This window comes from Nothobranchius furzeri, chromosome 4 (genome assembly GCF_043380555.1).
Source record: "Nothobranchius furzeri strain GRZ-AD chromosome 4, NfurGRZ-RIMD1, whole genome shotgun sequence".
NCBI classification, from domain to species: Eukaryota; Metazoa; Chordata; class Actinopteri; order Cyprinodontiformes; family Nothobranchiidae; genus Nothobranchius; species Nothobranchius furzeri.
Window position 1 is genome coordinate 77,995,800 of NC_091744.1, and position 26,502 is coordinate 78,022,301.

Sequence of the window (26,502 nt, forward strand, 5' to 3'; positions counted from 1 at the left end):
CAAAACAAGCAGAACGCATCATGCAAGTCAGCAGACAAGCGTTTAGCTACAGCTCTTCACCTCTCCCTTTGCTGTAAATGTTTGGACGATTATCTGCTACTTTCACACATTATCTCACTTGGCAATCTTTCAGAAAGAAGGTCTGCAGGGGGAGATGGGTAGAAAATCACATCAAGAACTCTCAGCAAAAGCCACAAACATCTGTGTTTTTTTCCTGAAACGTTTTCCATCCTTGTGCACATTTTCAGTTCTTCCTTTTTACCTTCAACCGCTCTCATCTTGATTCAGTCGTTCCCATTAATTGTTTACCTCAGAGTTAGAATTTAAATCATCTTAGTTCTATTTAGAAAATGATGACTTTCAGATTCATTTTTGTTTGACAAACATGAAGATGATGTATCTAAGTCAGAGGAACACCATTTAAATCTGGGGTTTCTGAAACACGAAACGACCTTGTTTTCCTGCCCGACGCGTCTGCGAGGGCAGGCATCACTGATGAATGGGGTGCTTTTTTGCATTTCTCATTCCCAGCATCTACCTCATATTTGTTTCCAGCATTGATAAGACCTGGCTTTATCAGTGCACTTAACGAGAAAGAAAGGCACTGTCTGCATTGGGTGCGGAAGAGATGGGTAATTAGCTGACAGCTGACTCAGGCTGCTCGCAGCTTTGTGTGTCAGGGTGGGGATGGAAAAACCGATGAAGCACATCTTCTCGGGTGTCATAAAGCTTTGCTTTATGGCCAGTTTGTGTAGCCTTGCAGATTAAGTTCAAAGAAAAAGGCGGCTGGTCTTTTCTCAATGCATCTTAAATCCTGTTTCTCCTCAGCTGAATCTGTAGATCAATTCTTCGTGCTGAGATATCCCTGGTGTCAGCATCTAAAGGGGAAGCCACAGGAAAGATGAGAGGGACTGCTGGTCTAAAAATACATTATTAAAGGGACAATTTCACCTGATTTAACAGTACTTATAAAGCAGCGTGACTCTTCTGGTGAAATATGCACATTTTCCATCATTCTGTTGTGGCTTTCATCAGCATCATAAGCAAGAAAGCTCGACGAGCAGCGGGCGAGAATTGCTGCCTCCATGGGAATGTGAGAATCGCCTTTTAAATGCAATGTTCACATTCATAAAGCAGGAACATCACAGCCAGTCAGTGGCTCGTCTATGGCCCGTGCAATGAGTTTCCTCAGGATCTACCAACTGTGTTTATCTGCACACTTAAAAAATAGACCGGTTCCTGGAGACGGCACACCCTTTCTCTGTTTAGACACAAAGATCAGTACAAACAACGCATAGCCGTCTAATCTGGGACTTCACTGCACAGCAGACGCAGGCTTGACTGATACTGATATTACTCCTGTGAGGTTCAAAGACAAATTAAGCACTCAGTGTTTCCTTGACTCAATAACAGGAGTTGCAGGAGACACGTCAGTGGGATAAAAAGAGGCTCCAGCATGCATTATTCTGCATTTCAGCTTCAATAGCTAGATAATTTCTTCACGGGACTAAATTTATAAAAATCACACAAATAATTTCTGCACTTTGGTCATTTATTTTTTTAAAAGTAAAAAAAGTATGAACAGAGTTGTTATGTTGACAAAAAGTGTATAGCACATTCAATCATGAGACTTTTTCCACACCTACTTATGTTGCAACCACCCACCAAGAGTTTTAGTAGACACACATCAGTGTTTGCGACCGTAGTGGCTTATTTTCCACAATTTATTTGGAAATGCATCAACATTAAAGGTGTGGGATCCTTATTTAATAGATACATTTGCAGTGGTGATCTGGTGGGAATGAATGCCTTGTAAGTCGAACTCAGGGGGCAAAAAACAGGAACTAGAAGAGAGCTACATCACAGCTGATCTTCAGACGGCAGGTTTTAGACACTTACTTCCTGATAGTTGGGCATCATGCCTCAGATTAGATAACAGCATCTTTACTCAGCCACTCACTTGCAACGTGAATGTTTTGTCAACATAAATAACACAAGCCTGGAGAAGTACTGCTGTGTGGTGATAATAGTTAGCTCCTGCTAACCAAGCTGTTCTCTGCTGTTTCCTGGACGCTAGAAAAAACATCAACCTTCCCCGTTGTGAGTTGAAAAGGGGGAGTCCATGAATGTTAAAGGCATACTATGCAACTTTTCATATTTTTAAATCACTTTCTTGAGCCAGTATGCACTAAAATGACCCTTTACAGGGCAATGAAATGCCACTCAGACCCCGACTGCCCTCTGTGGCCAGAATATCCCACTTGCAACTTGTGCATGTTTTAGATCATGATCACAGCTGATTTGTTTGATTTCGTGATGAACCATTCCTGTGGAAACTTATGAAGGCCCAGGAAACACTTCAGCTGTTGGATTAAAATGACAAACACACTGCGAGGAGATAAGTTTTACTTTTGGTTTTACTAATGGACACTAGGGGGTGCTAAAAGCAAGCCAAAACTGCAAAGTCACTCGTTAAGTGGCAGTGTGAAGTAGATCTGTCAGGCTTTACAAATCTTGGAGTTTCATCATCAGTTTTCTATCACAAAATAATGCAGGAGATAGGTGTAGGAGACTATTAATATGTTCAGCCTACATGAAAAACTCAGAGTGACAAATTATAATCAGAAATAATCATTAAAAATGTTTTTTTCCATGTTTTCACACATTACATTTTATAGGAAATCTAACTTGTTTCAGGTCCATTTCATAGAAATTTCCTGTTCAATAATATAAGATTATTCTTCTAAAGATAACTTAAATGTTTAAACAGTGAATAAAGCATAAAATAAAAGAGGATATCAAGTACTCGGTATGACTGAGAGAAATCAGCACATCTTGTATGATCTGCAAACTGAATCAACCCAAACCTGCGTTGGGGTATATGTGAAAGGCAGCATCTAAACCACAATATGTAAATGCATGAGCAGATCTGAAATCATTTTAAAATGTTTTTTAAAAAACAAACCGGATTTTAAATAAAAATGTCATGTGCGTGTTTTTAAAGGCAGCACACATTCAGGAAAAGCCTTACACCTGGCAACGTTTGTCTTTTAGTTTTAAATCATGGATCTGACCATGCTTTCGTTTTTCATCTTAGTCTTTACACACAAACACTGGAGCACAGGAAGATGTGTGAAGGATTCAGTCTAGAAGGCTGTTGTTTGCAGAAATACTTTCAGCAGAAGATTTTCTCTTACAGCTGTAAATGTGATGGATGACGTACAACGGTGGATTTCTTTTTTCTTCGTCGTGAACAGAATGTGGGACGTGATGCAAAAAGAGGTGAGAGATAAATGTGTGTGTGTTTTAAGGCATTATGATAGCATGTAAGGCTGATGTGATCCTGGTACCTGAAAATGTCAGAAGAATCAGTTACATAACAAAGGCAGCCAGTCCTCCAGGCAGTAAGAAGCAGAAGCACACCTGCAAAATCTGGAAGGATTTGCTGCTGCATTTGCACTTTTGCTCACCTGCTGATTTTCCAGATGGAGGTCAGGTGGGAAACGTGACAAAAAGTCCAAAGGCTGCAGGTCGTTTTAGGCTTCATATCATCAATAACAACAATTTCTGGTTTTAAATGTAAAAGTGAAACTATAATTGTGATGATTGTGGCTCACAGCTTATCAAAACCCCAAACTCAAAATGTCAGACAATTAGGATATTGTGAAAAGGTTCAATATTCCAAATTCAAAATGTCACACTCTAATCAGTTTATTAATCCAAAACGCTTGCGAAGGGTTCCTAAGCCTTTAGATGGTCTCTCAGTCCAAGATGAATCACTGACATAAATGGAATTTTTCCGTTTCACCTGTATCACCCATCGACATAGAAATATAGGTATCACCCTAAATAAACTGTGACTGATTAAAGGGAGATCACTGAGTACTAATCTACTGATTCTATCATTAGGGCAGGCTGGTTAGTTGTTTATTTCTGTGCTCGTTTTTACTTTTTTTGAGGTACGACTATCATGAAACACAAACAATGCCACAAGAAGATGTAAGCAACTTTCTTTTAGCAGGTTTAAACTTTTATAACCTAAAAGCAAATGAGAAGATATTTTAGCTACAGTAATGATGATGTAAATATAGAAAGCCCTTCCAATGTGATCCTCCTCTGTGAAAGGGGTTTATTAGGTAAGAATTTTTGATCAGTTTCATTTTCCCTATGATTTCTATGGCAGTTTAGCACAAAAATAAGAGCATTTGTTTGGTTGATTATTTCTTTATCGTAACAACCTGAAAGAACAAGCTGACAGAGAAACAATTTTTTAAACATGATCGGTCACCCTGAGTTTAACTCGTTCACTGCCAATGACCACTAAAGTCGTCATTTGCATTCTTTTTCTGTGTGGGCATCGGAACGAGCCCCCGCACCGTGAGAACAAACATCTCAGCTCTAAAGCCGATCTCCAGCCGCATACGTCACAGGTCACATGGTCAGGAAGCAGAAAATCCACGTGTTAGGAGATCGTTTTGGGCCGTTTTGCTATTAAAAAAAAGTGAGGCGTGAACCGGAAAAGCTTCTGCTGATCACAATTCAACGGATTATGAAAGAACGGATGACGCTCAAAACACACGGATTCTTCCTGATGTAAGAGGTGAGTCGGTTGTTTTGGCGTTTCCATTATCCTAGCACGCAACGCTCTGTGACTCTTAAAAAAACAGTAAAAACGGTGAGAAATGCTGGCAGCGAAGGGCTTTACCGATCAGGAAACGGCTGGCAGCGATGCAGGTTGAATGTGAAGTATTCTCCTACCCCTATTTCCTGCATTAGCCTAGCCTGGCCTGCCAGATTCCTCTGTTTAATTCTGCACAGAGAAAGGGTCTGGGAACTCTCCTATTCAAATAACCCCACCCCGTGAGAATTCTAACCGAGCCAATCAGTGCTGAGTAACGTACGTCACACACCATAATGCTGAGTTTTTTGTCGAACATGGCGACTGAAGCGGAGTTCGCTGCGGCTCTATCCTCTGTTCTAAATGACTCAAATGTCTTTAAAACCACAAATAGAAGCGCTAAAAGTATTTCTTCTGAAAAAAAAAAGTTTGCGCCATAACCAGACGCCATTGTTTTTACTACAACTAGAAAACGACAGCGTCGTGCGGTACAGTCTGGATTTTTTTCTTTTTTCTGATTGGTTACTTTTGAGCTGCCTAGTCCCGCCCCTCATGTGCCTCTCTGCCTGTGAGTTACCAGACTCTCTCTGTGCAGAATTAAACAGAGGACGAGTCTGGCAGGCCAGGCTAGCATTAGCCACCTCTAGAAAATAGACAGGGAAATGATCAAATTAGAAAAGCCAGTCAGATCTACGTCACACTGATAATTAGCAAAGATGAACTCAACCATCTTGGCTCGCGATGAGAAAAGCCATTGTTGATTCAGCATCCAGGAGGGAGCAGAACACCTCTCGGCTAGTAGAAGCTAACCGTTAGCAAACAAAGTCAGTGGTTGAGTCGCGTTGCTGTTAACCAATCAGAGGCGAGATTTTCAAATATCAGGAAGTATGACTCCAAATCATGTTGTCTTCTGCTCACTTCTTCTCTGGCTCACTTCTAGTTCCTGAAACAGGAGGGCCAGAGGTTTTTACTCTCAGTGATCGACTCACAAGGCTTTCTTGTATAGAGACCACTGCAAATTGGTTGAAAAAAATGAGTGAACTTGGTCTTTAATGGTAAAAAACCCTGATTGTTCACAAATTCTACAAGGTGCTTGCGAAGACTGTGCATCCATGGAATGAGCTGCACATCTAAACATATGGTCTACACCACCCACAACGTGCCAAAATGCTCAACAATGTTTACTTATTTACTTATGTTTTAAGCCTCTAGGGCCACCAGCTGTGGTTCAGTCACAGCAGTTTGACTTCAATAAAACACATTCATTCATTAATTCAGGAACCAGTACTAGATTTAGGTAGCCTGGGCATGCTATATGTGCAGAAGCGACCAACACCTAGCCTGGCAAGCCAGACTAAATAAATGTATTATTTAGTCTGGCCACGCTCCACTGACGGCTCTCAGTTGTGGGGCGGGTTCTACCGTTGTCTTTCAAATGATCTCTGCATTCCACTGGACAATGAATGTGACATACTCTTGTTTCACTCTGTTGCATCATCCCACCCACCAGGCATAGAGTGCCTTGATTGGCCCACAAAGCGGATAAAGCTCTGTGATTTGTTCACTAAGCAGATAGAGCACTATGATTGGCCCACCATTATGGACCAATCACAGCTCTTTATGTGTTTGAAACCCCTCTAGAGAGCTGTGATTGGCTAGCCAGAGTCCTGGTAGGAGCTGCTGACTAAGCTGAGGTTCCAATGGAGCATGCCTAGACCAAACTTTGCAAAGCAAGAATTTGGTCTAGTTCACTAGGCTAACCAACACCATCATTCTAGTAGACCACCGGTTACTTCTGGTTGAGGATCTCAGTCCACAGGAACATGTGACCAGAATTAAGAGGAGGAGCCAAGCTGCTGTGGCTGCGTATGGATCTTTTACTTCCTACTATTGTAGGATGCAGAAATGTAAAAATGGACAACGTGTTGTTTTTCTGGGTTTTTGTGGGTTAAAAAAATTAGCCATGCAACTCAGGACAAGAGTGAATGCTGACAGAAGAATATTTCAGGGGATTTGGCTCTTTTTTGTGGGAAGCATCTCATCCGAGCTGGGATGTTCATTTGCTTAATGCATTCCAGTGTTATAATGCTTATTACTAAGAAGCATCATTAAGACAAAGGAATAATTGAAAGAATAAAAACAACGTATGTTTCAATTTTTTTTGCAAAATCTTTGCAACAAAATAATTAAATATTTGGCATTTTCAAATATTTTAAAACCAGATTCTACACACATCCTTGAGTGTCAGAACCAACTCCTTTGTTCTCAGCACCACACACACACACACACACACACACACACACACACACACACACACACGCACACACACATGCACACACACGCACACACACACACACACACTTGACACTTTAAACACCTTAAGAAAACCCTCAGATGCTGATTAATCATTTAGTCAAAATTAATTGAGTTACATTCATTTCATCAGCATCTTGGCAGACTCAGCTTGAACACTTGAGTAAATAAAAACCACCATTTTAAACCCCAGAATCACGTGACAGGTTGAAATATTCTGTGCTCCACCAAACTATGTGACAAGTTTCTGAGTTCGGCAGCAGAGTGAACCTGTCGGTATCCCAGCAGGGCCAGAGTGTCGTTACAAAGACTCTGAACCGTTCTCACGATGTCAAAACTGAGACGAAGCCTCCAGCTCTCTGCTGTGACTTTGGAGTCTCTGGTGGTGGAGAATTTGTAATTCCACTCAGACGAAGTCGACACGTTGCTGTTTGTGTTCTTCACTATCCACATCCTGACTCTGTCTTCCATCTCCAGCCCGACAAACCTGTAGATCTCAGTGGCCTTGGCCTCTGGGTTATGAGCCAGGTCCTCGTATCGCACCAGAAGGTAGCGTCCCTGCAGCCACGCTGGCCTCTGCAGGCTTGTTTCTACTGATGCCGCCATGTCATTACAGGTGCTCGTGATCTGCGACAAGTCCACATACCGAGGCTGCCGCCCGGTTGCGTTCCATATTTTCCAAGCACGAAACTGGTCCGAAAACGCCATTATTCGTGACGTGAGGATGGCTCTTGGATCCCTCACCAAGTGAATGATTTTCAGATCCAGACGTGGATCTTCTGTCAGCATCCTCAGATCCCCCACCTCAGGAATCCTCACGGTTTTTATGGCAACGTGTCCTCGTGACAGACACGACATAGAGGCAAGAGTGAGGTTCAGAGGCCCGCATTTTTTAGGACACCAGGTTTCATCGGGCGGCTCGAAGGCTGCCGTGTCTGCTCCTTCCAAACACACGGGAGGTGAACACAGCGCGTGGCTGGAGCTCCGTCGGAAGAGGGAGCTCGTGATGTGGTCCTGGGTCTCAGGGCGGATGTAGTTCTCCATGAAGTGGAGGTCACATGTGTACAGGTTCAGGAGAAGGTCCCTGTGAGCCCCTAGCAAGGTCCGGCGGTCTAAGCGGCGCAGCCAGCTGCTGGAGTTGGTGAAAGCTTGCTGGACGTGGTAGAGAGGCTCAAACACGTAGAAGACCCCAGGATGATGGTTGAGGAGCTGCCCGGTGAAGGAGGAGCCGCTGCGCGTGGTGGCAAACAGGAGAATGTGCTTTTGAGGGAACTCAAAGGGCATCCAGCTGTCATCGCACAACGCCGCCCATCTGGAGTCTTTGAGAAAAACCCAGCATAGTGTGTCATTAATATCACTTTCTCACAAAAGTGACAGCCAAATAAAACACCCCAGAATAGATGGTTTATATCATTTAAATCTATGACAAAATATAATTAATTTAGCTCATTTCAGAAGAAAAACTTCAGCTCATAAATGCAAACTGGAGCCTTTTATGATCCTAGAAAGTTGAGCCAATAAAGTTTAAATAATTTAGAGGGTAAATATGCATGAGTAGGCTGCTCGTCTGCCGATGGTTTCCGAGGAGACTTATGAGGCGGCGGATCTCTAAATATAGAGCAAATAGCTGATGTGTAATTAGTGCTGATGAACAGTTGATTGCAAAGAGGAAGTTTTTTTTTTTGGGGGGGGGGGGGTACACAGGAGCCCGACACTGGCAAGTTACAGCTGTGCTACAAGAGGGTAAAATTGGCCAACGAATCAAACATATTTCACTTTTCTATTTGATCCACTTACAGGGATTTCCCTTATTTAACAACCAGCTTCCTTCCTTCCTACTTCTGCATGCTTGAGCAGTGAAATATCCTGATGTTTCTCCTGAATGCCCTTTTTGAAAATCTAAACAAAACTGCTAGTTAAAAAAAATGACAATGCTTTGCTTTAGACACCTTTCTCCAACGATGCAGGCAGACTGTAGGAGTTATAACAGCATCTGGGACAGTCTTAGCTTCCTACCTCCATGGTGTCTGCTGCGGCAGCGGTAGGCTCCCCGACAGGGTCCAGACAGTGAGTCCCTCAGGGTTCGGATGGCTGTGTACTGGACCCCTAGAGACGCACACACCAGCAGCAGAACCGTCTTCCAGGAGCACTCCATCCTGCCTCCACCTCTGGCTCTACATCCTTCACGCTGGAGCCACCAGGAAGACACGGAGAGACACACTAAATGAGATTTCATTATGATAGCACCCCCCCCCCCCCCACCCCCTTCGCCAAAGGTTCATGCATGTGCTGCTTCTGCACATTAAGGCCTGCGGGGTTTAAAGGCCTTGTCGACTGAGCAGCTCTTATTGGAGCAGTTAGAAACATTGCTCAAGGGGACTTCAGCAGTACGTGCATGTTTAACATTTCCTTTGCAGATTATTCTGGCAGGTGCAGAATGTACACCTCAACAGCAGCAGGCTCCTCCTGTAAAAAATGTGTTTTTTAATGAGTTAGATTTGGGAAAATTGGCCTCGTCTCTCATGTTGGTGCATTAAATATGAAGCAGTCTTTTAGCATCTGGCTGTTGAAATACTGACAAACATACTTGAAACTCCCAGGCCTAATGCTATGCTGAGTGGTAATTAAAGTTTAAGGAGAACCCATCAAATCAAACTTTCTCTCAAAGGCAAAGAAAAAGACATCCCAAGAAATATTTTATCTGCAAGGAGAGGAAAAAAAATCAAAGAGACTTAGTATTTTTGACGCAAGCAGCTTAAACATTGAGGATTGGTTCCTGAAAAGCTCATATTTTTATAATTCCTGCAAAAATAATCAAAACAAGAAAAGAAGCTAAGGTCAGAACTTTCTTTTTGAAATGAGTAATGGTCTTATCTACAACTGGTCAGGATACTCTGAACACTGTTGCATAATTGCATTTCATCTTCGCTTCCCCCTCTTCTGGGTAATTAAGCCTCTAAGCCCAGCAGAGAGCTACGCACTCAGATAAATATAGCTGTCTTCACGAGCGGAGAAGTTTCTTTTGTATGCTTCCGAGTTTGCCGCCACTGGGCTTGGAAGAGCAAAGGGAGATGTGAATTTTCCAGATAGAGTTGGGGAAATAAAGTGCTGCCATTTATTCTGACAGTGGAGACCCCTGGGTGCAAACCGCCCCTTTATGCTCTCGATGTGGCGTTGCTGAGCCCACCATCACCCACACCATTGGCGAGCATGGATCATACTGCTGCTGCCTTCCTGTTTGCTCCTTCATCGTCTTTCTGTCTGTCGCCAATCTGCCTCTTCTTCATTAATGATGTTTATGTGTCCCTGGCAGACTCGTATCCTCGGGAATGTATCACACTGAGCTTTTGATGTTCCATTAATCACAAACAGCGCCAAACGAAAGACATTTACTCCATGGGTGAAGGGGAGGGGAGGAAATCAAGCTGACATCATGAGCCATTCTGTTTGAATACAGCAAAAAAAAAATGAATAAATCTCCTCAGAGAGAAAAAAGTTTCTCTGAGTTTCTCTGTTTGGTCTAAGGTGAGTTAAAGCTTGAATGTAAAAAGAAGCTTTGACCGAGCTTCCCACCAGTTCTGACTCTCGGTGTACTAGTTCTGTTACGCTGCTTGTACCTCACAGCTGGCTGACCAACAGCATCATAATTCCTCCGTGACAGGACTTGTTTTCCTCTCCCATCAGGATCAGGGCTCAGAGCCTCCCTGCTCCTCACCCCACCACCCTCTGGAGAATCAAGACGGATGCATTCAATAGATTTGAACAATTTGATTTGCAAGTCCTCCCACCTCCCTGTCTTAAAACTCTTCCAGCGTCAAGACTTGCATCAGAAATAATAGACTCTGTGTCAGCAGCTGGACAGGGACTGCAGGCGTCAAATGGTGCTGCTTTTTTGTGTGTGTCCCTCATAAAACAGCCATTCTTACAAGGGATGAGAGCCTCGGAGACAGGATGAAGTCAAGATTACACTGTGTGGAGTCTGCTCCACCAGCAGGTCTGAGTTGTAAATTCAGTGGGCACGTTCACCGGTGCTGCTGAGATAACACAGCCGGCAGCAGGAGTGTTGAAGCGAGGAAGGTAATTGCCTCTGTGGAAAATAAAAGCAACAAATGAGGTTAGGAGTTAGTGATGAGGGTGGGACTGAGGGATTTGGGATGCAAGCTATTGAGGGATGGGACAGCACCAATGATTTTTCTATTAAGGCGCCTCAGAGAGTTCACACGTCTTCAGAGTGAGGCTGTTTATTGGCAAAGGCTGGTGATCAATCCTGGAAAACACAGAGGAGCGAGCAACAGTAGAAACACTGGGAGGGGCTGCAAGCCAACAGTTGGTCCTTCTAATTCCACTCTCCATTTATAAATTCACTTTCTCTCTTTTTTATACACTATAACCACCACAGAGCACTGGAGCAAACCTGCATGTGATCCCTGGCAGAGGAGCTCCCGAGACTAGATGAACACCTGACTCCACAAGCACGAGGAAGAAATGAAGAAAAAGCTCAATGCTCATCCTGTCTTGTAGGAGATGCTCTTATGGGGCTGCTGCTAGCTGTTTCTCACTGTTGCATTTAATCAAACAGAAAAAGTGCACATTTATAGTTTTAGTAATTCTGTTTGCACAACTGAAGCACATTTGGGACTTAAAAAGCATTTTAAAGCGCATAAAAACTTGTCTTGTACAAAAAAAAGTATTTTTAGGAATATTGTGACATTTAAATTGCTGTTGTGAAAACTAAATATTTTCTAGTTAAGAAATATTTTCCTCAGAATTCCGTCTTTCATCTGGGAGTCTGCGTTCCGACGCTGTGCCTCCGCGGCGCAACAGCCGAGAAAGTGAGAAAAGAGGAAGAAACGCTTCCTTACCATCAGCGTTTTCCGTCAGAGGCAAAAACATCCCTCCGTCTAGTCCTGCTCGTAGCGTTCGCAAAAGTGTGTGTGTGTGTGCGCGCGCGCACGTCAGGCGGAAGATAGAAGCGCTGCTGCCGGTGCCCGAGCCAAAGTGGACTCGGAGCTGGAGACGCGACACGGATGGAGAGGAAAGGATGGGTGAGGAAGCGTTTCGCCCCCTCCTCCTCCTCCACTCCCCCCAAAACGGGAGACGGGAGATTGGATGCAAGATGCGCTTTGATGGTTCAGGTACGTTTCATCCGAGCAAATGAAGTAACTCAAACTTTTACTGCGATATGGGAGCGCTTTTTTTTTATTTTTATGTCAGAATTGAACTGGTTTGCTGGAATCTGAGACGCAATATTCCTCCCATCGCTCGGAGGCAGGCTCCATCAACCTCCAGCCAAGCAGCAACAATCATTCCAGCATCCCTGCAGCATCCTCTCTCTGCAGGGGTTCCACACACACACACACACACACACACACACACACACACACACACACACACACACACACACACACACACACACACACACACACACACACACACACACACACACACACACACACACACACACACGGGGTTACAGTGACACAATGACCTCTATTTTTCCTCATTCCACTGAAGATGACCGTTATCATCAGATGCCCCCTCCCCTCCCCGTCTCCCCTGATGACCCCCCTCCTGCAGAGAGATGGGCTCTGTATCATTGCCCCCGGGGGGTTACCGTGGGGTCAGATGTGGCCAGTGACAGCTCCATTACTCCTGAAAATGTGGGTGTATTCTGCTTGGGTCTTTCAGATTTATCTCCCGCTGAGGCCCGCTGACAAAACGGTGTCTTTACCGCGTCTCACGGAGAGACTGGTGGAACGACAAAGCCGATGCAGCATCTTTTCTGTTTCTCATCATCTCAGCTGTAAAGTAACCTTCCAACAAAACAAACACCTAACACATCTGATGTTCTCTTCTCCTTCCCATGCAGAAACACAAAATCAACAGAAGGCAAAAATTAACTCAGAAATGTCAAGAGGAGGAGATGGAAATCTACCCACGCAGGTAAAGAGCAAGCTTTTTCTGGTGCTCCGGGGTTGAGGCACATTACCAGTCACAAAGGACAACAAGCTGCCAAGAACACCCAGTGCGTGATACAAAGCGGAGCGTCCTTTCCTCCTGTTTGCACTCATCCCTCCCTCCGCCTGCCTACAGCATCAACTCCCTGATTCTGAGCAGCCAAACGCCCCCACAGCATCTTGGTTAGATTTGAAGAAAAAGTTGAATTTTATCCGAGCGCAATCCTCTGTGGGCCTCTCCCCATTTAGCTATGCCCACACTCGCTCCTAACTTGCAGATGTGAAGAGCACAAACTCAGTTACGTCTGCATTTGAGAGTGAGAGCGTCTTTCATTTTCCCTAACAAAGCTTCATCGATCTATTTTCTGTCTTCTCCACATTTCTGTGATTCACCTCTACATCTAATTTTAACATGGCAGCAGTGTCTCATTGTGCAGACTACGGAACTGCTGCTCCACTTTTGGTACCCTGCGCTCCCGCTAAAAGATGCAATCTTGTTAGCTAGTTTGCCACAAGGGAATCTAGGTCTTACTAAGTTTGCAAGAAGAAGAAAGCCACTGATTCTGTACGGTTCATCTCATTTCAGCGTTCTAAAACGACAATCTGATGTTTGTGCAATAAGCAGGTGAAAGAAAACCCATTTCACCCGCCTGGGTGGAGGTTGGCAGAGCTAAATTAAGTTCGGCAAACCCACTGAAGGTGGATCAGCAGGTTTATTTGTTTCTTTCCAGTCCTGCAACAGAAAGAATGCAGAGAGGTATAAAACAAACAGTTTTTCTTTAATCACTGATTCTACACATCTTAGAACCTCTTTAGGGACAAAACTACACTTAAACGTTTAAGATGTTCCATTTTTTTGGTGCTTTGATGAAGATGCAACATGTTCTGCCCGATAAAAAAAAAGATTAGTCAGAAAATTATATCAATAATTTATTGGCTGACTTGATAAAAGTTATGTGATTATCTGAAAATAATAAAAAATAACGGGAGTTAATAGGAATAACGGGGTAGAACACATGGGAAGAGGAAAGTGCTGAACCTGTTTCAGAGGTTTTCTGAAACAGGCATAGCAGAGGTGGCAATTTGACAATAAAGGGGGTATATTGTAGCCTGGCAGACCACATGCAGGGCCAGATTAACACTTTGTTGTACCCTGGGCAACAATATTCAAGGGCCCCATCATCATGACCAAAGGATCACCATAATATGGTCACATACAGAACATTTTACTGTAATATGCAGTAAATATACTCAATACTTGAAATTCTAACTGTCATCAGGTGTGTTTTGATTTACAATTATTTAAATGCTCATAGAACTACAAATGCACCGCTGTGTCCCCTATCAACGACGTCCACTCACATATGATGCTATGAAAACAAAACACATCAGCATCTGTGTAATCTGGTAAAATTGACCCACTACATTGGGTCAAAATGAATAAATAAGCAACCACTTTCAAACCATCATTTCTTTAACAATACTCATTCCCAGTAGAAATGTACTGAATAGATAGAGCTTTCACAGAAGACCACAGACAACACATGAAGAAATATCATGGTCCTCGGCTCATTTTAAGCAGAAATCATGCTGACATGATGACCCTGTCTCGTCAGAGTTCAACAAGGCAGTCGAGTTATTAGTCCAACAGAAACGATTTTAAATCTGCCAGTTATCCTTCCACAACAATTTACACCATTTTCATAAAGCTGGCACCTCAAGGAAAAATAATAATAAATTGCAGTATCACTATTATCTACTCGCAAACATGTTGATCCTAAGCTCATTTTATCGTGTTTTAAAATAGCACAACAACATGAGCAGCTAAACATTTTAGTGCTACATAAACATTTAGATGTCTGGATTTTGGCTGTGCACACTGATGTATAACCCTGTATCTTCAAAATCAAGGCCACCAACAAGTTCATGTCCAACAGCTAGACTAGTAAGTGCAGCGCAGTGTCTGTGACACAGTTTCTCTCTAGAAGACAAGATAAAAATACGACAAAACCTGGCAAAACACACAATTTTAATCCCAAATAATGAGGAAGTGCATGTTTGCTTTCATTTGGCATCTTATGCTGGCTTATTTCTGGACTTTGACAGCGCAAACTGCTGTACAGTATCTTCAAAATCAAGGCCACTAACAAGTTTGTGTTCAATGGCTAAGAGAGAAAGTGCAGAGTCTGTGACGTTGAGGTCTTCAGCTCATTTTTAACCCGTTTCAAAACAGAAAATGACCTCTCGCTCCCACAGGTAAGGTAAAAAACAATCTTAGTGCAACACAAACATTCGAAAATGTTGTCTTAAGTCCACATCTGTCAAGAGGTGTACAGGTGAAGCCTCACGCTGCACAAAGTGCTTGAACTGAAAGAGTTCATCTGACCAGGAACTACCCAGATCTGTTGGATATGTTGAGCTCAGCTTAGCAGCTCTTACATGCACATCACAATCATCGCAGTCCCTCTCAAACAAAACCCCAAAGAGGTCACACACACGTGTGTGTAGGCTTCTGTGCGCTTGGATAAGCATGAATAAAGTCTGTCGGTGATGACGTAATATGTTTCAACTTAAAATTTCTGACTGCTGTCCTTAAAAGCTACTTCGTTGTCATCAGCAGCCCCATCTGAATCCATGTCCCTTTTTGGAGTTGGTCACTTGCTGCCATCAAGTACCCGGTCCCACAGCATGTATGCAAGGCTTTGTGTTGCCCATGCCCATCGTATCTGACAGACCTGCCGACTCCACATGTTCCCACTCGTGCCCTTCGTTCAGCAGATCATCTGCTGCTTGTTGTTCCGAAGGTTCGGTACAAATCACGGGGGGAGCGTGCCTTCTCTCATGCAGCCCCAAAACTCTGGAACACTCTGCCCCTCCATGTGCGTTTGGCTCCCTCTGTCAGCAGGTTCAAGTCGGCCCTTAAAACACACTTTGTCAGTATTGCCTTCCCTCCGTGATGAAAATCCAGCACCAGGTTTATTCTTCTTAATTTAGTTTTTACGATCCAGTAGCTCACTTTCAACACCTGGCACCATCTTGTAGCTTTCTTAGTTTTATTTGTGCCATTTCAAATGGTTTTTATCATTCGTCGCATTATTTTTATTTTTGATAGTGCTGTTAACTGTTCTCTTATTCTATTGTTTTTAGTAGGAATTTTTATCCTTGATTATTTATGCTATGTTTTTATGTATTTTATGTATTTTAACTGATTCATGAATCTCTTCATGTTTCTCGGTAACAAAGTGAAGCTCTTTGAACAAATTGTTTTCCTTACTGCGTTTATCTCACCGTGTCTGTTATTCTAATCAGCACGGGGACCGATAACAGAGCCACAGTCGTCTTCGGATGGTGAAAGCAGAGGAAATAAGGAGGTGTAATCAATTACAACTGAGAACAGTGTGTTCTGTCACTGAAGCTGTAAATCAGGATTAAACACTTTGTTGGCGAGTAAAAAGGAAAAATCCTGGCTTTAGGTAACTCACTGGGGACATTTACATGTCTTTATAAAACATTGATTTATTCATAAGTAAATACATAACAGATTAATCTTCGGTTTTGGTTCTTTTAGGTCTGTTTGGGGCTCAGATACTTTTTGCAAGACACATATTTATTTTCACAAAGTGATTAAACAAAGAAGAGAACATGAACAATTTCTATCCAGCCAATTCAATTCAATTCAATTCAAGTTTATTTATATAGCGCCAAATCATGACAAGAGTCGTCTCAAGGCACTTCACATAGTAAACATTCCAATTCAGGTCAGTTCGTTAAGCCAATCAGAAATAATGTTTCCTATATAAGGAACCCAGCAAATTGCATCAAGTCACTGACTAGTGTCAGTGACTTTACAGCAATCCTCATACTAAGCAAGCATGCAGCGACAGTGGAGAGGAAAACTCCCTTTTAACAGGAAGAAACCTCCAGAGAATCCTGGCTCAGTATAAGCAGCCATCCTCCACGACTCACTGGGGATCGAGCCATCATCCATCCATTATCGTCCGCTTACCCAGGGCTGAGTCGCGGGGGCAGCCAAGGCTTTCCTTGGCCAGGTGAGAGACATAGTCCCTCTAGCGTGTCCTACATCTTCCTTTAGCTCTCCTCCCAGTTGGACGTGCCTGGAAAACCTCAGCAGGGAGGCGTCCAGGAGGCATCCTAATCAGATGCCCGATCCACCTCAACTGGCTCCTCTCGATGTGGAGGAGCAGCGGATCTACTCCATGCCCCTTCTGGATGACCAAGCTTCTCACCCTTTCTCTAAGGTAGAGCCCAGCCACCCCGTGGAGAAAACTCATTTCCACGATCTCATTCTTTTGGTCACTACCCAAAACTCGTAACCAAAGGCGAAGGATGGAACGTAGATCAACCAGTAAATCGAGAGCTTTGCCTTTGTCTCAGTTCTCTCTTCACCACGACAGATCAGTACAACGCCCGCATCACTGCCGACGCTGCACCAATCCGTCTATCAGTCTCGCTCTCCGTCTTTCCCTCACTCATGAACAAGACCCAAAGATACTTAAACTCCTCCACTTGAGGCAGGACCATGTTCCTGACCTGGAGAAGGCATTCTTTTCCGACTCAAGACCGTGGTCTTGGACTTGGATTCTCATCCCAGCTGCTTCACAGTCGGCTGCGAACCGCGCCAGCGAAAGCCGGAGATCACGTTCTGATGAAGCCAACGGGATCAGACAACCATCTGCAAAATGCAGGGAGTCGATCCATAGGCCACCAAAATGATCCCCTCAACACCTCGGCTGCAAAATACTTCCTCTAACTCAAACAGGTCAAACAATTTAATTAGAAATAAAAATCTCAGTGTTTGTTTTTACTTTTATTTTTTGTTTATCCCAATCAGGAGTTTGATTAGACATCAAGTCATTGAAATGCCCTGATTGCATGAAACACCATGATAATAACAGACATTTAGATGTTTATTTTTTTTATTATTTTTTACCAAACATGAAATTATCAGCTTGTTTCATCTTTCCAATCATATCAGATTTTATTCCAGATTAATGTCAACAGACTTTACTAATTTTACCCTAAAATCTGCTTTGTAATCAGATGTTAAGACTCATAATTTTTATTATAATTTTGAACTTTTTAAAGTATATTTCTATGTAGATAATGTAATTAGTTACTATTGGCTTCTGAACGGGGCTGCTTGGTTGTGTCACGTTCTGCTTCCCAGCCTTGGTTGCCTCTCGTCTCCCTTTGTGTTTATTGGTTGCACCTGCCTCTTGTTAACCTCATCACCTGCTGCTGTGTATTTAAGCCCTGTCAGTCCTGCGTCTTTGGTCCTTTCTTGGTTTGTCTGTTGTCCTTGTCTTATGTCTCCCCATGTCAACGTGCGTCTGTCCCTGTTGTTTCTGCACTCCCAAGTCCCTGCAATAAATGATTTCAGTATTTTGCTGCCTCAGAGCTTCACTCATCTGCATGTGGGTCCAAAACCAACACTCGCCATGACAGGTTGTGTGGAAAGAATCTGTCGTTTGTGCTTCTCCACTTTTGATCCGTCACTTTTTTTAGTTGAAAGCAGAATAGGAGTTTCTGTTTATGTTTATCCTCCTTTAGGCCATCCGCACACGTTCAAACACGAAAGCAGAATGTTCTGATTATTCGTGCATTCTTTGTGATTTAATCACAGAAACTCATCAGAGGATGAAGAAGACAGATATGAGAATCTGTGCTCAATGAGCAGGAAATCTGTTACTGAGGTGTCAGGGTCTTGGAGTTTATTGTATCATTGCTTTATTGAATTTCATGATTGTGCACAAGGTATTTTTTATTTTGAGATCATCTTGTTTTATTGTTAATTTGCTTTTGTCTCTTGCTCAAAATCCATTCTGTTTCCTTGTTTGTTTTTTGCCTTGTTTCTGTTTCCCTCACAACTGAACGTCACAGCTTTTCTGCATCATCTCTTCTTTATCCTGTTTTAGAATTTTTCTCACTTTCTTTATGCGGATCCAATAACAGCCGGGTTCATTTTCAATGCTTTCCATAAAGTTAAGATGTTTTATTAGTCCTGGACTGTACCTGCCCTTCCAGTTTATGGCTTTATTACTCACCACCTTAATGTCTGCACCCTGGATGTTTACTGGTGAATGAGGAGGAGTGTTTCTCTGGATGTTAATCACCATTTAGGGGGTTATGCTCACACCAGTCCATTAAATCCACAATAACTGACCTGTGCTCCAGGTCATTCCCCCCAGACACACAGCCAACGTCTACTAGAGGTGGCAGCTACTGGTATTGTAGGTGAAGTCTAAGGCATAGAAGTTGAATAGAAAGGGTGAGAGCGCCCTGTGGCGCTCTAGTACTGCACACAACCACCTCAGATATGCAGTTACACAGCCTTTGGTACCGTGGCCTGTTGGTGAGGTAGCTGATGGTCCATGCAATCAAAGGTTCATCCTCTCCTGCAGCCCTCATCTTCTGCTGCACGGCTGGATGGCGTTGAAGGCACTTGAGAAGTCAAAAAAGATGACTCTCATCGAGTGTCTTGAGGTGAGTCAGCGCCCGGTGCTGCAGGTAGATGATGGCGTCCTACAGCCCCTGTTTGGATTGTATGCAAACGGCAGTGGGTCTATCTCTGGGCTCACCACAGAGCGTAGGTGGGAGAGGGTGAGTCTCTCCATGGTTGTACATAATAACAGGGTAATTGTTAAAGTATCACTCTAAAAAACAAAGACTCGTTTAGCTTTTTTGACAAATACACGTCCTGTTAAACAGTGGCCATATGCATGCGCAAATGCACACTGCAGTTGATGTACGGTACTCTAAAAACACGTCATCTTACTTGTTGAGTAATGTGAGTTAATTAACTGCATTCTCAGTCATTTTCCAAACCCCTTTTCTCCTGCACTGCTCTCTAGGAGACCATCAAGCTGCAAAATTTCTCTCCTATGATACTGGAACAATAATATAATTTATTGTTGGGTGCATAATGAATGGAGAGCCTGCACGCTGCTTGCTTCAACTGTAACACAGATTTTAAACCAGGTGATTTTGTCATGCACTAGTCACCTTTGTCTGTATATTCCTAAAGTCAATGCAAAAAGAGGTCAGAGATGTTTTTCTAATAATTGTCATGATGTGAGGGTGGAGATGGCGGACCAAGTGTGGTGGCGGGTTCAGGAGGCAGAAGAGCAGGCACGGATAAAAAATAAAAATGGTTTAATTGTAGAACGGGAGCGACAGGACAAAACGAGCATGCACAAACAACAGAATGATCCGACAAGGACAGGAGCAAAACAGGTGGTATAAATACACAAGGCTAATTAGGAAAACACGGGCAGGTTAACGAGGGACAGGTGAAAACAATACGTAGTAATCAGGGCAGGAGAGAGACAGTCAGGAGGGCAGGGGCAGATCGTGACAGTACCAGGATGCGCCGAAAAAACCAAAAACTCCAGGCCGAAATCTCCCAGTCTCCTGTGTTGTGTGGCCTTGTGGGCGTCTGGTATCTGCCCCTTAGGGGGGGGGGGGGGGGTTTACTGTCACGATCTGCCCCTGCCCTCCTGACTGTCTCTCTCCTGCCCTGATTACTACGTATTGTTTTCACCTGTCCCTCGTTAACCTGCCCGTGTTTTCCTAATTAGCCTTGTGTATTTATACCACCTGTTTTGCTCCTGTCCTTGTCGGATCATTCTGTCATGTTTGTGCATGTCCCGTTTTGTCCTGTCGCTCCCGTTGTTATTAAACCCATTTTTACTTTATCCGTGCCTGCTGTTCTGCCTCCTGAACCCTCCACCACACTTGGTCCGCCATCTCCACCCTCACAACATGACAATAATGTTTATTACTGGTGTTATAGCAAATAATTTAAAAGCCTCTTACAAGGCTTTGATTTGTAATTAACTCAGAGTTAAATAGCTCGTCTATATTTGCTAAAATGAAGCTTGAACTCAGTCAAACTTTTCAGGACCTCTGACTCAGCTCAGCTGTCTTTCTGCTCTCGAGATCAGCGAACAGTCCGGAGAAATGAGGATTACCAGACCATTTATTTCAGCCGAAAGCCCGATCCATGGCTGCTCTCAGCAAAAACTCCAAAATCACATCTGCTGCAGGTCGTCTTTATATAGAAAGCAGCTAACATTCATCCAGCCGCGGCGTTCACACCCTGCTCTCCACGTTTGCACGGTTTAATCTGCTAAACTCAGGTGTGCGAGTCGAGGAGCCTCGCTGATGGAAGAGTGAGAGATTCTTTTTTCTGGATGATACACAAGATGATGAGAGGCAGGAAGAATGTGGAACATGACGGATGAGTGAGTCGCAGAGATTAGAGCAGGAGGCGAAAAAAGAAAGTTTACACACACCATCTGTGCATCAAAGGTGTGGATGTGCTGGCTTGCATTAATACACCACCGTGCCGTTGTTTTTCAACAAGAGATCTCTTGAATTTAGATGGTCTCATTTCAGTTTCACTGTCTAGTGAGCTCCACCTCTTCCTTTCTTTTTTTTTTAGTATTTCAGCTTTAATCTAACAGTACCTGCACTTGAGTGAACAAATCAGCTTTGTTGTTTTGTTTTGAATCCTGCAGCGAGGAAAACATAAAAAACAGAAATGCTCCGATAAGCAAAGAGGGGAAGCTCAGCATGGCTCAATAAACGAATAGAGGTTATGGGAGGGGTTATTCCAGCCCACTTTCTGTATAATTACTCCCATGCATGAGTAGCTAACAAAACTATATTTTGTCACAAGTAATTGTTTTTTGTGTAGTTTTTAAATTACCCAGGAACAGCAGCCATGTTTCAGGAATTTTAAGCAACGATTTGAAACACAAAGCAGCTTCCAGATGGTGATGCTGATATTATTCCACCCTGAGGATAAACAGGAAGAAATTTGCCTAATTTTCAGCTTTCTAGTAAAAGTTGTATCATTCGTTATGAGAAAAAATTTATTTTCAAAAAATATTAAAAATGAATAATTCTCCATAAGTGTTGTTCTTTATTAAAGAGCAAGTCACCCCTACCAGATTCTTAATCAACTCTCACTTCCTGTTTGAAAAATGCAACAAATGCTGTTGCCTAGCAGACAGAGAGGGTGGAGCCGCTAACAAATACACACACACAAAGGCTCACAACGGCATTGTGACATCATAATGTACCAGGTTACATCATAGCATACCTCTTAGCCAACAGCGGTGGCAGATTTAAGTTCCAATGCAGTGCAGAGTTTTTACCCGACGACGGTGCAACACTGACAGTTTTAGGCAGAATATTTAAATTTTAACTAAAATGCACTGAAGTACAAAATTATTGACCACACATGTCTGCAGCACAATTAGACACACATTTATATAGTTTATCAGCAAAACAAAGTTGATTTGGGGGTGACTTGCTCTTTAAATATTGTGTTTATCGTGTTAAAATTATTATAAAAATATTTTTCATACTTTTTTCTAACATAAACATGTATTTTTCTGGTTACACTTTAATTTTTGTGATTTTATTATGTCTTCATGACATATTTGGAAAATGCAAATTCAAAAGTTAAAACTTTCCAAGGTTATTTTATATTATTTTTCAGTACTTTAGCTCCTGCTTGGCCAAACTGTGTTGCTGCGCTTCAGGCTAGCCAATTAGAGGAGACCTTACTAAAGACAGCAATACAATTCAATCATTTTCCTGTTTTACTCCAGAGGGCAAAATGTCCAAAACACTGGAAGTAGTTGAGGAATAATCCTGCAGATGCACGCTATTTTTTCTGCAGTCAGTCATTATGTTCTTAGAGCTCTTTTCAGAAGCGTCTTTTGTTTGTGTGAAAGCATCGTTACGCTCATGAAGAAAAATTCAATCATCTCCCCCTTTCCTGTCTGTCTTTGGTGTCTTGCTGTGGTCAGCTGGCTCGCTCTGCACACCTGCCGCTCATCACCTCGCTCTAGTCTTCCACAGACTTGCTGCCACAAACCACCGTTACCAAAGAGTCAAGCGCAGGATTTGTGGATGAGATATTTAAATTCTTTGTCTTTAATCTTCCAGATCTCACCTGTCAGCTCTGTTGTGAGTCACAAAGAGGATTTATTTTCGTTTTCACTCCTCAGATGATGCACGGCGTCATTAAAGGGTGGTCTGTTCACTTAGCTGTTAATCTGTTACAGTTATGAAACAAATCTGTTAAACCCGGCTCCTCCTGAAAGCTCTGCTTGTTATATTTGACAGATACATCCTCTGCACTCTGATAGTCTCGCCACATAAAAGGAGCTGAGGTTTCAGCGTCTGACAGGCTGCGAGCATCCCCAAGAAACAGCCTTCAAGTCCAATCTGCAGAGCCTTCACGGCTTCCTGGTGAAGTCGGCTTTATGAAGAACATTTGATTGCTGCTACTCTTCCTCGGATTACCACTTTGTAAATAACTTCCATAAATCCTTGAGGTTGTGATCTGGTCAGACGTCTCCACACGTCTGGGTAACAAACAGACCACCATTAAAGACCTGAAGCCCCAGGTGACTCATCTCATTCCTGTCTCGCACACTTTTTGTTGGCAGTTTTCAGACCCGGAGGCCTCCCTCCTCACCCATTTTCTCCTCTGGCACCTTTGCTCTGAAACCATCCCATCAGTGGTGCTCTCTGGTGCATAATTGATGCCATTAGCAGGAACCATCCCACACTCTCAGACACTCTGGTTAGACGGGAGCGACAGAGCCCCGCTCGCTCCCTTTCTATCTCTTTATCCCACCAACTGTTTCACACTCGCGGAGCTCACAGCCGTCACATTTGTGGGAGTAATGGACCTGGCAAATTACAGCAGATCGGGCCTCAGCAGGCTGAGCCCAGCAGCCACCAGGGAGCACCGAGCAGACGTGCCGATTCTCCTGAACAAGGCCCCCCGATCGGAGAGCGTGTTGGAGGCGGTCGAATGGAGGGAGCTGAGATTGAATCCCGCTAACGTTCACCGGCTGTGATTTAGATTGCTACATTGTGTGCATTTGTAAGATAGAAAACTTTAGATAATCCCCACATTGCCAGTGTGGTCACACGCCTCAGCGTGTTCTGCAGAAGTGAATAAGTCCAACTTTGAGTAAAAACTTATCTAAACATAATTTTCTGGCTGATCCCGTTGATTAGTCGCTCGCTTCGCTTCACCACAAACACCAAGGAAGACATGTTCACTTCTCCAGCGTGCCCTCCCACATTCGCAGATGGTCTGAGGGATGCCGCAGCAATTAAGCCGATCCGTTTAAAGTCTCTGACTGTGGCAAGCTGCAGGAAGTCTGCGCTGCTGGAACTTGCTGTTCTCCGAAGCACGGAGATGCTTCTGCAGTCTCCCAGGATTCCTGAGGCCTCTCTGAGTGAATGAGCATTTCCTTAATTACACCTGAGAGCACCAAACAGCTGCTTCTCTTCCACGTCTGTGTCTCCGCCAGTCAAATAAGGAGAAACTCCTCACCTTCTATTCTTGTTATCAGGTTGACGTGCTGAATTTATCGAGCAACAAACCAAAGTGTGTTGTTTGACTCTTGAATCTTTTAATGGTTCCATGGGGGAAACCGTGACGCCCTGTATGTGGGCATCTGAAACTGGTGCAGAATGCCTTGGCACGTCTTTTAACTGGTACCCAAAAGTATGGCCCTAGTTTGCCGGTTCTTTCGGGCCTTCATTGGCTTCCGGTCAGGTACAGAATTGATTTTAAAATGTAGTTACTTGTTGTTAAAAGCCAAACTGGTCTTGCACCAAAATATTTATGTTTACGTATTTAGCAGACGCTTTTGTCCAAAGCGACTTACAAGTGATAATCGGCATGTTGCCCTTGAGGCTAAATACAACAATAACAACAACTTGACATCAACAATGGAGAGGAGGGAACAAGGAGTGGACAGTAGAGAGGGGGGACGGGTGCAGGGAGGGTGCTAGTTTAGAAGATGCTCTCTGAAGAGCAGGGTCCTCAGGAGTTTCTTGAAAATTGAAAAGGAAGGCGCAGTTCTGGTAGTGCTTGGAAGGTCATTCCACATTTGTGGAACGATGCATGAGAAGAGTCTGGATTGTCCTGAGCGTGGTGTAGGCACTGCTAGCCGACGATCCTGTGATGACCGGAGCGGCCGAGCCGAGATGTAAACCTTTGCAAGAGGATTCAGGTAGATGGGAGCCGGACCATCTCGGACTTTGTATGCTAGTGTTAGCAATTTGAATTTGATGCATCCTGCTAGCGGTAGCCAGTGGAGCTCAACGAACAGAGGGGTGACGTGTGCTCTTTTGGCTGATTGAAGACCAGACGCGCCGCTGCGTTCTGGACCATTTGAAGAGGTCTCACAGTACAGCCTGGAAGACCAGTTAGAAGGGCATTGCAGTAATCGAGGCGGGAGATGACAGTAGATTGCACCAGGAGCTGGGTGGCATGTTGTGTTATATACATATTAAGCAACTTTAAGCAAAACATGTGAATAGTGCTAATCAGTTCTGAAATCAGACGAGGGCTGGCTGGCAAACTTAGGCTGGTTTCGACATCCGCTGCCGTTGCAAACTCCCTTTAGAAGCTTTCAAGTTGGAGGATGAACAGTGATTGTCTTCTTTTTCTTATTCTTCAACGTAGCTGACTGTTCAAGTTGAGAACTTCAAAAATGTGCTTCAAAGGAAATACTGCATTAGACCAGACCGTTTTTTTTTTTGCCGTAATTTTCCGGCTGTCGTAAATCAACAGAAAAAACATCAGATTTAACATTATCCTACCGAAATTTGGAAAAACGGTATGTTACTGTTGGAAATTTCTGAGTGTACGAGCTGATAAGAGATCCCCGAATCCACTCATCCTTCCAGCTAAGCTCAGCTCGACTGATTTAGTTTGTTTGTTTTGTTTGATTTGTCTGAGTTGTTGACTTTTCGTGTGCCCGTGCGGTTGGCTGATCGAGGATTGCTTGTTGTGCCCTGAAACAACGTAAGGGCAGAGGAGACAGAGCCTTTTCGGTGATTGGGCCCAGGTTATGGAACGCTCTGCCTATAGAAGTTTTATTTAGCCTTCATTGAGTTGGTTAGTTTTTTACTTTTGCAGGATTGCTGCAAACTGTGTTATTTCTGTCTTTTTATGTATGTTTTTATTGTACAGCACTTTGGTACACATTGTTGTTTTTATTGGTGCTTTATAAATACATTGGATTGGATTGGGAAAGTATCACAAATTAGCATCTTTCCTGGTTTAGATTGCTGTTTGAGCAACCTTCTTTTGGAGAAATGGAGATCAGTTCTGAATGAAATGAGAAGCTAATGGCTAATCACTTTGGCGACAAGGCCAAAATGCAATTCTGCCACTTTAAAACACCCAAAATCCTGAAGCCTCTAAGAACCAATGCACCCCCTGGTGGCTTGCTATGGTCTTTCAAAGTTGGATATGAAAGGGATAATGTTATTAAAAAAACATTTTTTATGGTATGACTGCAATCAAATTATGAATTTTTTTTATTCCCATTTATTTTTCTTGTGACTATTTTAAAATTAGATGTTTTTCTTAAAGTTAAAATGCTTCATCGTAAAAAAAAATGAATATTAAAAATAATTCTAAGGATTCATAAATACATAAATATCATTTAACCATGAAAGTAATATATATATACTTTTTTTTCAGACATTGGTCCATTAATGGAATAAGATTTATCATTTGAAAAGCAGCTGAACAAATGCGCT

The 26,502-nt window shown here is 43.2% G+C and overlaps 1 protein-coding gene across 1 annotated transcript; it reads right to left on the bottom strand.

Moving 5' to 3' along the window:
• Positions 1–1,534: 1,534 nt before the first annotated feature.
• si:ch73-62b13.1 (Carbohydrate sulfotransferase 1-like) lies at positions 1,535–11,926 on the bottom strand. Its single transcript, XM_015964929.3, has 3 exons — positions 11,794–11,926; positions 8,948–9,119; positions 1,535–8,250 (listed from the first exon to the last, which is right to left on the bottom strand). Exons 1-3 carry the CDS (start codon positions 11,794–11,796, stop codon positions 7,127–7,129), a joined length of 1,299 nt encoding a protein of 432 aa, XP_015820415.1. The 5' UTR covers positions 11,797–11,926; the 3' UTR covers positions 1,535–7,126.
• Positions 11,927–26,502: the final 14,576 nt, after the last annotated feature.

Excerpts from the sequence above, each read along its gene's own strand:
- si:ch73-62b13.1 (XM_015964929.3), bottom strand. Across the intron at positions 8,251-8,947 it reads CCGCAGCAGACACCATGGAG|ACTCCAGATGGGCGGCGTTG; the intron begins GTAGGAAGCTAA and ends TTTTTCTCAAAG.